General features: G+C 49.7%; 1 protein-coding gene across 1 annotated transcript in view; it reads left to right on the forward strand.

Moving 5' to 3' along the window:
- Positions 1-13090, forward strand: part of GCN1 (GCN1 activator of EIF2AK4) — a gene marked incomplete at its 5' end in the record, with an annotated part of 60191 nt that overhangs the window by 15503 nt on the left and 31598 nt on the right. The window contains 17 exons of the mRNA XM_080822281.1: positions 396-464; positions 587-695; positions 1381-1455; positions 1709-1837; positions 2597-2647; positions 2989-3087; positions 3300-3473; positions 5185-5337; positions 6559-6651; positions 7942-8017; positions 8172-8331; positions 9389-9578; positions 9676-9800; positions 10566-10744; positions 11044-11137; positions 11720-11833; positions 11926-12124. Coding sequence (XP_080678407.1) covers positions 396-464; positions 587-695; positions 1381-1455; positions 1709-1837; positions 2597-2647; positions 2989-3087; positions 3300-3473; positions 5185-5337; positions 6559-6651; positions 7942-8017; positions 8172-8331; positions 9389-9578; positions 9676-9800; positions 10566-10744; positions 11044-11137; positions 11720-11833; positions 11926-12124 — 2089 coding nt within the window. The remainder of the gene's footprint in view (positions 1-395; positions 465-586; positions 696-1380; positions 1456-1708; positions 1838-2596; positions 2648-2988; positions 3088-3299; positions 3474-5184; positions 5338-6558; positions 6652-7941; positions 8018-8171; positions 8332-9388; positions 9579-9675; positions 9801-10565; positions 10745-11043; positions 11138-11719; positions 11834-11925; positions 12125-13090) is intronic.

A 13090-nucleotide genomic window follows, 5' to 3' on the forward strand; every position in this document is an offset into this window, starting at 1 on the left:
GGTATTAGCAAGGTCAGGAGGTGAAGAGGGGTATTTTGGGCAGAGAAAGCAGCCCACGAGAAACCAGGCGGGGAGGCGAGGGGGGCTGGAGAGGTATGAGAGGCACCACAGGCTAGCAGACAGCTTGGCAGCCTGGCCAAGGACTTTGGACTGAATCCCAGCAACTCTGGAAAGCTGTTGAAGGTTTTAAAATAATGAGTGTCGTGATCAGTGGGCCCCCTGTGCATGACACTGAAATTTGGGCTCTGATTTGTATTTTATTTGTTTATGTATGTATGTATAGATTTCATTTTTTACTGATTTGTAATTGTTAGAGGCACTCCCACAAAAGGGATCTTTTAGGTCAGTGGTGACATACTCAGAATGTTGGTCTAAGCAGTCTTTGTATTCTCTAGAGTGCCCTGCTGGATTTTTATATGAAGAACATCCTGATGAGCAAAGTGAAGCCTCAGAAGTATCTGTTGGTGAGTGAGAAGTGGACCTAAGTTGGATGAGCTAAATCCAGTTTAAATTCTGATTCCACGCTGTTCTTTATTCTTCGTCTGTTCCCACGAGGTCTGGGTGTCTGACCCCTTTCTCTTTCTAGGATAACTGTGCCCCTCTGCTCCGGTACATGTCCCATGCGGAATTTAAGGATCTGATACTGCCCACCATACAGAAGTCCTTACTTAGGAGTCCAGAGAATGTTATTGAAAGTAGGTCACCACCAGACAGGGTGGTGGGGGGGGGTGGTTTCCTGGTGCGCTGCATCTCTGATCCTTGGCAGCAGAAGCGGTAGGGGTGGAGTGAAGTATATATTCCCTGTTTACCTTGTTGGGACCTTGAGAGAGAGATCAGGGACCCTTTTGAGAATATGTTGAAAGTCATGGGCCCTTTTGCTAACAGGATGCACAAAAGTATATCTGCTTATAATACCGCAAACGATTTTAGAGGTCTAAGAACCTTTTGGAAAACCATTCAGGTTAGAAACCTCTGCTCTAGGGGCGCCTGCGTGGCTCAGTCATTAAGGGTCTGCCTTCGGCTCAGGTCATGATCCCAGGGTCCTGGGATCAAGCCCCGCGTCAGGCTCCCTGCTTAGTGGGAAGCCTGCTTCTCCCTGTCCCGCTCCCCCTGCTTATGTTCCCTCTTTCACTGTGTCTCTGTGAAGTAAATAAAATCTTTAGAAAAAAAAAAAAAGAACCTCTGCTCTAGACAGTATGAACTTGGTGGCACTTGAAAGTAGCGACAAAGTGTGACTGCTCTTGGGACCGTATGAAGATGAAGAGTGGTCAGGATTCTTTGCAGCTGGACAGCAGGTCTGACGGCATTGGCTGGGGTGTACGGCCGAAATGGGCATTTATACCTGAGACAGACGTGCTGTGTACTTTTTGTCCCCCTTAGCTATCTCCAGTCTGCTGGCATCAGTGACTCTCGATCTCAGCCAGTATGCCCTGGACATCGTGAAAGGACTGGCCAGTGAGTACCATGATCCCTCTCTGGCCCCTAGGATGGCACCTTGGATTTTGGTTGCCATTTTCCCAGTTATTTTAGGAGAAAGGGCAGGGGACAGCTCAGTTTAGAAAGAAACTACACTTGCATAGTTTCTTGAGCTCCTTTAAAAGGAGAGTACCTCGCTGGGGTGGGAGAGTTGGGAATGTGGAAAAGACCGAGCTTAAGTCCCAGATGCTTGGCTCTCGGTGGCTTCTGAGCTGCGGCCGTCTGTGTCCAGGTCAGCTCAAATCCAACAGTCCCCGCCTGATGGATGAAGCTGTGCTGGCGCTGCGGAACCTGGCCCGCCAGTGCAGCGACTCTGCGGCGACAGAAGCCTTGACCAGGCACCTGTTCGCGATCCTCGGCGGTGAGCAAGGCTTCCTGGCAGGGGGGATGGCTGAGGTGTGGCTGCCGGGACCTGCTAGGGAAGTGGGTCTCCTGAGTCTGCTTGTGTCAAGGCTGTGTGGCCGAGAGAAGGCTCGCAGTAGAATGTGAACGTGTGAAGTGAACAGAAACAGAACTGTCTACAGGACAGTGTAGACGGGGGTGATCTCAGTTTTTATTTATTTAAGTGTAGACATTATTGTATGCATAAAGGGAAAAACTAGAGGGAAACACATCAAAATGTTCATAATGTCTTTGGGTAGTGGACACGTGGGTGGTTTTAAAATGTTTTTCTTTCCTTTATAAACATGAGTTTCACTTTATTTATTTCTAAAGATTTTATTATTTGTCAGAGAGAGAGAGCACAAGCAGGGGGAGTGGCAGGCAGAGTTAGAGGGAGAAGTAAGCTCCCCGATGAGTAAAGAGCCTGATGTGGGACTTGATCCCAGGACCCTGGGATCATGACCTGAGCCAAAGGCAGATGCTTAACTGACTGAGCCACCCAGGCATCCCTAAATGTTTTCCTTCATATTTTTTGTTTCTCAAGTTCTCTGTGAGAACATACTACTGTTTTAGTCAGAAAAAAAAAAACCTAGTTAATGTTATTTTAAAGGCAGCTTCACAAACAAAGGCTGCTTCTGGAATCAGAAACTGTATCTTGGTGTCACACACATAACCACATTCACCCTCTGGGGAAATGTGGCAGATGTGAATTTTGAATCTTTGCTTTCTCTCCTCTCAGGCTCTGAGGGAAAACTGACTATCGTAGCCCAGAAGATTAGCGTCCTCTCAGGTACAGAATCTCTCCTGGGGTAGTGGTAAGTGTAGTAGTAGATGAGGTGTAATGTGACTGGTGGGTAAGGCAGGTCCTTTATTGGATCTTGACTCCTCTGACAGTCCTGGACATCCCAGCCTGGCTTCCAGGACTCTGCTGCCTGCCTGTCTGGCCGGTGGGACTTGTTTGAGTCTAGCGGGAGGCCTGGCTTCTGTGGAAGGAGGGATCATCTGTAGGGGGGATTGAGGGAAGGGCAGTGATGGCTGGAGGAGAGACTTGGCTGCTAGGGAAGTGGGCAGCGGCAAGAAGAATCTCGTGTTTGTGGTTTTATGCTGAGCAGGAAATCCCCTGCCTTCCAGGGATCGGGAGTGTCAGTCATCACGTGGTGTCTGGGCCTTCTAGTCAAGTCCTGAATGGGACCGTGGCTGAGCTGTTTATCCCGTTCCTCCAGCAAGAAGGTAACTACAGCATGGGGAGGATGTAGTCTGGACTCAAGCTGATTCTGGTTTTCACCTTCACAGCTGCCATGAACCCCTTCTCAAGGCAGACCTCCCCTGAAACATTACTGCTTCCTCCCCCTTGTGCTCCTGCTTGCTTTGGGGCGCTGCTGCTGGCGGTTGGACTTGGGCCTAAGACACTGAACTGACTGGACTTCTGCTTCTTGCCCTAGTTCACGAAGGCACCTTGGTGCACGCGGTCTCTGTCCTGGCTCTCTGGTGTAACCGGTTCACCACAGAAGTGCCGAAGAAGCTCACCGAATGGTTCAAGAAAGCCTTCAGCCTTAAGACTTCCACCTCTGCAGTGAGGCATGCCTACCTGCAATGCATGTTGGCCTGCTTCCGAGGTGAGATGCCTCTCCTGCAGGGGTGACCGAGTCTTTGGGCATCCTCACCGTCCCCGGCTTTCCCTTGCTGTCCAGCTTACTCAGTATCACTTCTTTTTAAGCCTCTGGGAGCATCGGGCTTAGTCATCCACAAAGCCTCGAATTAGTGCCCAGTCTTCACAACAGATTTTGGCTTCTCCCCTTTATCAGACCTCCAAGTTATGAAGCTTTATTCAGAGAGGGCCTGGGTCTAGAACCTGTCACTGTATTATCTGAAGTCACGCGGAAGTGATCTTGAGAGGCCTGATTCAAAAACTCCAGCTTCATAGAAACGTTTCGTTGGACTTACTAAAAACCAGTCACTGCCTTTTCTGTGGTGCTGACAAATCTTGGGCGTGGGTATCCATCTCTTTCCTAAGCAAAGCTAGAGAAAATGTTCCAGTCTGCGTAGGAACTAGATCTCCACGGTAAAAATCACCACCTCTGAGATAGGCTGGTATTTCCTTTAAAAAAAGTGTACGGTTCTGATGGACTGTATTAATTTTTTATTTTTATTTTTTTTTAAAAGATTTGATTTATTTATTTGACAGAGAGAAACACAGCGAGAGAGGGAACACAAACAGGGGGAGTGGGAGAAGGAGAAGCAGGCTTCCCACCGAGCAGGCAGCCCGATGCGGGACTCGATCCCAGGACCCTGGGATCATGACCTGAGCCGAAGGCAGACACTTAACAACTAAGCCACCCAGGTGCCCCTGATGAACTGTGTTTAAAGAAACATCTAGGAGATTCCAGAGCTGCTGATTGCATGGAAGGGTGTCCCTTCTCTGTAGTGCCCATACTCCTCTGTCAGTTTGCAGTTCTGCTGCATTGATCAATCTTGATTTTATTTATTTATTTATTTATTTATTTATTTATTTATTTATTATTTTTTAAAGATTTTATTTGTCAGAGAGAGAGAGTACAAGCAGTGGGAGCGGCAGGCAGAGGGAGAAGCAGACTCCCCACTGACTAGGGAGCCTGATGCGGGACTCAGTCCCAGGACCCTGGGATCATGACCTGAGCTTAAGGCAGACACTTAACTGACTGAGCCACACAGGCATCCCTCAGTCTTGATTTTAATTTGAGTTCTAGATAGCAGAGACTTGGTTTAAACTAGTTTCTTCAGCTTGAGCTGTTTCTACTTGGTGCTTTTAAAATACATAATAGAAAATAACCTTTAAACTTTTTTTCGATTCAAATCCATGATGTCTTCCAAATGAAGTATGTTTAGTAGTTAAGAAAACATTGATTTAGCTATAATTTTAACAGATTTCCACTTCATTTATTTATTTAGTGGGTTTAGTTCATAGGTCAGCGTATTGGTTCTGGTTTTGGAATTGGGTTGGGAGCTTGTATGATATCGGGGAAGAGCCCCAGAAAGAAATTGGTGGGTTTGCAGTGGCCCTGGCTTTCCCCGAATCAGCTCAGTGTCTGGGGGCATCTTACTTAACCTCTCTTGGTCTGTTTCCTTACCAAGCAAATGAATAGCTAGACTATTGGATTTATAAGGATCCTGCTGTCTGTAACATTATGATTGTAGAGTTTGGTTCTAGTTCCCCTACCTTACAGCATCTGACAAGGTGACTGTAGCATTTTAGTCAGCCAGTTTGGACCTGAGTGGATATTGCCCTTCTTGAGTAATCTTATCGTGCTTGACGGAGTGTTTTACAAGGTGCTGGTCCTCTCTCCACAGGTGATACACTATTGCAGGCCCTGGACTTGCTGCCTTTGCTCATCCAGACGGTGGAGAAGGCAGCCTCCCAAAGCACTCAGGTCCCCACAGTCACCGAAGGGGTCGCTGCAGCCTTGCTGCTCTCGAAGCTTTCTGTGGCTGACTCGCAGGCTGGTAAGGGTCTAGACTAACTCCCCATGGCAGCAGATGAGGCCTCATCCAGGGTCCCCGGGAGGAGTGACTTGATGTTGAGGACTTCACAGGACCACCTTGGTCACTACCACAGTGGGTCAGCCACAGGGCTCCTTGTCATCTGCAGGGATGAGTCTTAGGGTCACAGTGGCATGTGGGAGTACAGTCAGGGGACTCCTGTCACTCTCCTTTGCCCTCTTGTTCTAGTGCTCTGGGACAGGAGTTTGTATATAATGCCCAGACTGACCTGGGTTTAGTATAGTGGAGAATTTTTTATTGGTTATACATTTCTAGAGTGTAACTTGAAAAGCTCTCCCATAGCCAGTCTTCTAGCCACTAAGTTCCCTTCCCTGGACAGTTTACCATGTCCAGAAATAGTCAATGTGTAATTGACCAAACACACCAGGTAGCATACTGTGTAAATGCCATATTACATACTGAACAGCCCTTGGGAAAGATTCCAGATTGGGGCAGCCTAAAGTGCTTTCTCTGTATTCCATGCTTGCTTTAGTCCCACTCTGCCTGCAGATGTACGTGAACTTATTCCTGTGGTTGGAAGTGGAGTTCAGCTCTTCTCATATTTCACTGGGTGCCTGGCAGGGAGGCAGAGATGAACATGACCATGCTTCCACACATTTTCAGCTGCTTCACTGTAGTGGGAGAGAGGAGATGAGAAAAGACATCTGTAGTTGAAGACAAAAATGTGGCATTTGGGCAGTTTTGAAGGAGGGATTACTTTTAGTTGAGGTGTTGGCTATCAGGAAAGGTTCATGAAGGAGGGAGCATTTGGACTAGGGCCCTGAAGGCTAGGAAGGATTTCACCAACTGGAAGGATTTCAGCAGCCCAGTGTGAGTTCAAACCAGCCTGAGTCAGGGAAGGCACCATGTGTGAATGTCAAGTGTTTCAGCCTGGCACCTGGAGTAGCTGGGAATTCCAAGTGGAAAATGCTTGTCTGTGCTCCTGTAGGCAGCAGAGAACCACTGAGGGTTTTCACAGAGGCGGTGATACCGAAAGGACTGGTTGGTTCTCAGAATATGGAGGGAGAGACAGTGAGCCTAGGAGTGACCCAGCCATGCTGGGGGAGCCCTGTTGTAGAAGAGGGTCTGTCAGTGCAGAACAGCCCTAGCAACTTCAGGCAGGAGGGGACCAGCCATGGCAGACAGAGTGAGCTATGTCTCGGAGTGACCTTTGGTTTCTTGCAGAGGCCAAACTGAGTGGTTTCTGGCAGCTGATTGTAGATGAAAAGAAGCAGATTTTCACTTCTGAGAAATTCCTGCTCATGGCTTCAGAGGATGGTGAGTTACTTAGTTGAACTTACTTGAACTTGAGGTTGGGCCTGAGTGTCTTTGGTGGGTCTTCAGAGAGGACCCTTCCCTGACTGCTTGTTGTCTTTACAGGCAAAAACCTCAGTCAGAATGCTGGGGTTAGCCGCAGTGCCGTTGGCTGCTGTGGGAATGAATGCACCTCTGTGGGCCATGGAAGGCTGGGGAATGGGGGAGTGGGTTGATTTGTGGAGACAGAGCACTAATGATTGCGGGGCTGTGATATTAGGTGTAATTATAGCTGATTGGGTAATTGGTGCTGTCTTGGAGGTTTTCTTATATTACAAGACAGCTGAGAAGCTCTGGTGGAGTGTGGCTGGCTATACTCCCCCACCAGGAGACACAAAACTACTGGTTTCTCTCCCGGGAGAGAAGGAACAGTTGATCTTTAAGTGTATGTTTAAAATTCTAGGTTGCCTTAGGGGTGTCTGCTGCTAATCGGTGATTTGAAAAGTCTTTTGACTCATAAATCACAACATCCTATTAATGAGCTAAAACTGTTAGTCACTTCCTGATGTAAAAAAAAAAAAGTTCTTATATAGGAAATACAATCACATAATCCAAAAATAAAAGATCCAAGAGGGCCTATGTTAACAGTCATACTCCTGCTTTGATCTCTGGATATAGCCAGTTGTATTAGCTTCTCTGTATCCTTGGTATTTTATGTTTATACCAGGAGATACCTTTCTGGATTGGTTCTTTACCTTTTTTACACAAACGATAGCATGTCTGTTGCATGCGTCGTGCTGTATAGACTTGGCAGTCATTCTACTCCAGTATGCGTATGTCTTCATCTGCTTTTTTTTTTTTTTAGAACTGCACAGTAATTTTTAATGAAGTAGAATAAAGCATATATTTTTCATTAGTCTAAAATACATGTGTGCATAGTCAGCAAAAACAGGACTTCAGATGAGCTGTAATTTCACATTGATAAATGATAGTCACATTTACATTTTAGTGTTCATTTTCCAGGCTTTCCAGTTCTTTCTGGATGTGTTCTATGTATCTTTTTAAAGATTTTATTTATTAGCTGAGAGAGCACGCACACGTGTGCATGGTGGGGAGGAGCAAAGGGAGAGAGAGAGAGAGAATCTCATGCAGACTCGCTGCTAAGTACAGAGCCCAATGCAGGGCTCGATCCCACGACCCTGAGATAGTGACTTGAGCCAAAAGCAAGAGCCAGATGCTGAACGGACTGAGCCACCCAGGTACCATGCATGTGTTCTGTATTTTAAAAACATTTCTTTTTGTCTCCCCTCCCAGCCCTGTGTACCGTGTTGCATCTGACAGAGAGGCTTTTCCTTGACCACCCGCACAGACTCACAGGCAACAAAGTTCAGTATGTGAAGCTTGTTTACCTTTCCCCATTGGGTCAGGGCGGGGGCAAACTGTGGCGGGAGCCTGAGAATCGGTGGTGCATGCACTGTCGGGGGGGCTGGCCGCGGAGAGCCCCGTGCCCACCCTCCCCAGGATGCCGTGTCCTGTGCTTGCAGGCAGTACCACCGGGCGCTGGTGGCAGTGCTCCTGAGCCGTACCTGGCGCGTGCGCCGGCAGGCCCAGCACACGGTCCGGAAGCTGCTGTCCTCTCTTGGGGGCTTTAAGCTGGCGTTCGGGCTCCTGGAGGAGCTGAAGGCTGTCCTCAGTTCCCACAAGGTGAGGGCATCTGTGGTCAGAACTGAGGCTTGCTGACGTGCTCAGCCCACCCTGGTTATGCCGAGGGAGTTTGGCTGGTCTCTTCCTGGGCTTTTCTCACTCAGACGCCATGTATCACCAGAATCTTCTGCCCTGCTCTTGAGCTCTGATAACACCTTGTTTCTTGTAATTTGTAATTCTTTTCAGAGACGCTTTTCTTTCTTCTCATGTATCATGACATGTAGTTCAGCCTTTTTATTCTTGAGTAATGGAGAAACACTCTGTTTTTTTATTTTATTTTTTTTTAAAGATTTTATTTATTTATTTGACAGAGAGAGATCACAAGTAGGCAGAGAAGCAGGCAGAGAGAGAGGCGGGGAAGCAGGCTCCCCGCTGAGCAGAGAGCCCGATTCGGGGCTCGATCCCAGGACCCCGGGATCATGACCCGAGCTGAAGGCAGAGGCTCAACCCACTGAGCCACCCAGGCGCCCAACACTCTGTTTTTAAAGCACTTTATAATTCTTAGAGCATTTGCTACCCATTCTCTTTTTTGCTTTTTGTCATACTGCTATTTAAAAGCAGACAGGCTAAAAAAAAATAAATAAATAAAAGCAGACAGGCTAAATACCCTTACTTTATATGAGTTGTCCAGGGCTCTGGAGCTGAGCTGATGGCCATGGGTCTCCCAGCCAGTGGTTGGCAGAAGTGACCGCAAAGACCTGGTCCCTTCTCGGTGCCCTTTGTGCCCTCTTTCCCTCCCTCCCTCCTTAATCCCCCTTGAGGGATATGGGCCAGTGACAGACTTGTGGTCTCTGCCTGGGTCTCCTGGCCCAGTTTCTGTGCCTGCCTTTCCCTCCAGGGGCGTCTTAGTTACAAAGTCATGTGTGCTTCCTCCTTCCAGGCACATCTCCCAGCCTGCAGGTCCTGTGCAGGGAGCTGGGCATGAGTCTTCACTCTAGCAGGAGCTCCAGAGAGCGACATGTGTGAAAGGCTGCTGTGTCCCTGCTGCTTTTGTCTCTTGTGTGCCAGGCTGGCCCAGGGCTCAGAGTAGTGGGGGCTCATGAGTTGTTTCCTTTAGGTGCTACCCTTGGAGGCTCTGGTGACGGACGCTGGTGAGGTGACTGAGGCAGGCAAGGCGTACGTACCCCCGAGGGTCCTGCAGGAGGCTCTTTGTGTGATCTCTGGGGTGCCAGGACTGGAGGGTGACATCACCAACACCGAACAGCTGGCCCAGGAGATGCTGATCATCTCGCACCACCCATCCTTAGGTCTGTACTGGGGATGGTTACAGGAGGGGCAGGGACGCCTTTGGGCAGGATAAGGGCAGGCTGGCAGAAGGCGTCAAATTGTTCCCCTTTCCTTCAGTGGCAGTGCAGGCTGGACTCTGGCCAACGCTTCTTGCCAGGATGAAGATTGACCTGGAAGCCTTCATCACCAGGCACCTGGATCAGATCATCCCTAGGATCACCACGCAGAGTCCCCTGAACCAGGTGATTGGCATGTGGACTAATTCTGGCCCCAGGTCAGAGCGTCAGATGCTTCAGTGAAATAGATGCAGGTGTGGTGAAGTGCGGCCTTGGACCCCTCGGGTTGCAAGTGACAGAAAATGTAAAGTGGTTTAAGCATGAGAGGGATCCTGCTGCTTCTGACTCCTGAGTCATGGTATGGCTGGTCCCGGTGATGCCCGGTACGGGGACTTAGATGTTACCTTGAAGACACTGTAGGTGGCAGCTCTCTTGCTCTCCATCTCTCTGTCTCTCCCATCTGAGTCTCATCTCTGCTGTTCATGAGGTGCGGCTTTATTCTCCAAGTCTCCCCTTCTCTCCTAGAGGGGCAGTTGATACACTTCCAGACATACAGCTCGTCTCCCATCAGCTCCAGTGGAAAAAGTTTGTGTTTTTCAGTCATTTCAACTGGCATGGGGTCTCACTGCCCCTGGGTGTCCTGGCCCTGTCTTTTTGAGCTGGGTCACATGCCCACCTCTGGAAGAGGAAGGAGTAGCTCGACCTGTGCCATGAACACTAAGAGTAGAGGGGGAATGTGACGCCCAGTCAGGGTACTGGTACCAGACCAAGTGGGAAATGCTTGCCGAGAAGCGAGGCTCACACTGCGGCTGTCTACTCTGGTGGGCAGTGCTCAGAGAGAAGAGGAGGCACGGGCAAGAAGAGGAGGAGCCGGGGACATTTAGGCATGGCAGGACCCCTCTCCGGTGCCAGCCTTGGCACACTTTGACCGTATCTGTGTTTGTCTGACAGTCTTCCATGAATGCCATGGGCTCCCTGTCCATCCTGTCCCCGGACCGGGTCCTCCCGCAGCTCATCAGCACCATCACTGCCTCCGTGCAGAACCCTGCGCTGCGCCAGGTGACGCGGGAGGAGTTTGCCATCATGCAGACCCCTGCTGGGGAGCTGTATGACAAATCTATTATCCAGAGGTGAGTCCCCCACTCATGGGCTCAGTTGCCCCAAGCCTTGATTTTGTTACCTGTAAGAGGGAGAGGCCTCTTTTATAGGGTTAAGGAGTGAATGTTTCAAGGAATAAATGAAATCGCTTATCCATTCGTTGGACAAGTACTGCTCTGTTCCAGGCACATGCTTAGGTCTGGGATACAGAAATGTGTCATGTAGCCCGCACACTGCTGGGGCATGCAGCTTCAAGGCTAGCTGGGGTTTCACGACTGGCGGGAGGCTGGAGGACCTATCGGCTGTTTGATCACCCGCTTTGATGTTTCAGTGCGCATCAGGACAGCATAAAGAAGGCTAACATGAAGCGAGAGAACAAAGCTTATTCCTTCAAGGAGCAGATCATCGAGCTGGAGCTCAAGGAGGTGAGTGCTGGAAGAATCATATGTGGGGTGGCTGCTAAGCCTGGTGGCCTCAGCCTGGTGACTTTCCCGACTTCGTGTGTACTGTTCCCTGGGGTCATCCTGAGGCCTGTGCACTCTCTTCTGACCCCTCCACCAGTCCCGGGTTCCCCTATCAATGGAGGTGCTCAATAAATGCTTGTTGAATGAATGAATGATTTCTTGGCCTTTTCCAGGCTGCAGTTTATACTGGGGAAGAGCGTCTGTAGGAGGGAGGCAAAGGTTTAGATTTTGAAGCCGCATGATTAGAATACCCTTTCCAGCACACTGAGGGACTTTTGTTTTTCTAACATATAAAAGGCTCTTCTTGCCTTTGTCAATAGAGAATCCAGTAAGAAATTACTTCTCCACTGCTGTCTCCATCCTCTGGAAACCAGGTGGCTGTGGACTCTGTGGGAGGCTGGGGAGGCCACATGGTGGGTTTGGGGGCTCAGGTCACAGACTAGAGCTGGCATGGTGCTGACTGTGGGACTGATCTCTCCTTGCTCTGTGGCGGAGAGGGAGGTGCATTTCCTGGAATGGAATCGGTTTGCTCATTGATTTTAGGAGATAAAGAAGAAGAAAGGCATAAAAGAGGAGGTGCAGCTGACCTGTAAGCAGAAGGAGATGCTGCAGGCCCAGCTGGACAAGGAGGCGCAGATCCGGAGACGGCTGCAGGAGGTGAGTGGGTGCTGCCCCCACAGGCCAAACCCGCTCCTCGCTGTCTGGAGCAGGCCCTGCTGACCTGCCTCCTGGGCCAACTCTGCTTGCAGCTGGACGGTGAACTGGAGGCGGCGCTGGGCCTGCTGGACACCATCCTGGCCAAGAACCCCTCTGGCCTGACCCAGTATATCCCTGTTCTGGTCGACTCTTTCCTGCCCTTGCTGAAATCTCCCCTGGCCGCTCCCAGGATCAAGAACCCTTTCCTGTCCTTGGCTGCCTGCGTCATGCCTCCGAGGCTCAAGGCTTTGGGTTAGTTCTTTTTTTTTTTTTAAAGATTTTATTTATTTATTTGATAGAGAGTGAGAGAGAATGACAGGGGAGAAGGTCAGAGGGAGAAGCAGACTCCTCATGGAGCTGGGAGTCTGATGCGGGACTCGATCCCGGGATTCTGGGATCGTGACCTGAGCCCAAGGCAGTCGCTTAACCAACTGAGCCACCTAGGTGTCCCGCTTTGGGTTAGTTCTTATTTGTTGGCTGCGGGCATGGCCCAGAGCAGTTTGGGAGGGGGGCGGGGGTGCTCCCGGGCACTTATGGGGAGGTGTGTGGTGGTCCGGTTCTCTGACTTCTGTATCCATACGGAAGCAGCCTTGGAAGCCCAAGCTGCATACCCTTAGTATCGACATAGAGCCGCCGCCTCTCTCCTGTTAGGTCTGCTGTGCCTTCACTCTTGAGTACGAAGTTTTAGCCACTGATCAGTGTGATCTTTCTGTAACAGTTTTAAAACTAAGAAGTCAGAAATTCAGTGGTAATGGGGTTGGTTTGGTGCCACGTGGTCAGGAGGTGCAGCCCAGAGCTCCTGAGCAGACCCATGTCCCTGATGAGGGGTCTCTGTGACCCTTAGCTTTTTGTTAGTTGTGGAGCTACAAAGACCAGGTAGGGTGGCTGGACATTATGGTGACTTCACTGTTGGGGGTTAAACAGACTTCCTGGCTTACAGGGGATGTTCCTGTGGGTGAGGCTAGAATCTGGGAACAGTTCTGAGTGGAAAATTGGCACCTTTGGAGCCTGCTGAAACTTACTGGCTGGCTGGGCTTATTACGTGGAAGGTGGGAGCTTCAGAGCTTTACCCTTGGCTGAATAACCCTGGGTGGCTCACGCGTAACTTCTTAGTGTCAGAAGGACAGTTCCTGCCTGCCTACCTGCGTTCTTCCCCCACCAGTGCTGTCGCAAAGATGAAAGGAGAAATTAGGTTGAGGACATTTTGGCATAGCAGCA

This window comes from Martes martes (genome assembly GCF_963455335.1).
Source record: "Martes martes genome assembly, chromosome: 13".
Lineage (NCBI taxonomy): Eukaryota > Metazoa > Chordata > Mammalia > Carnivora > Mustelidae > Martes > Martes martes.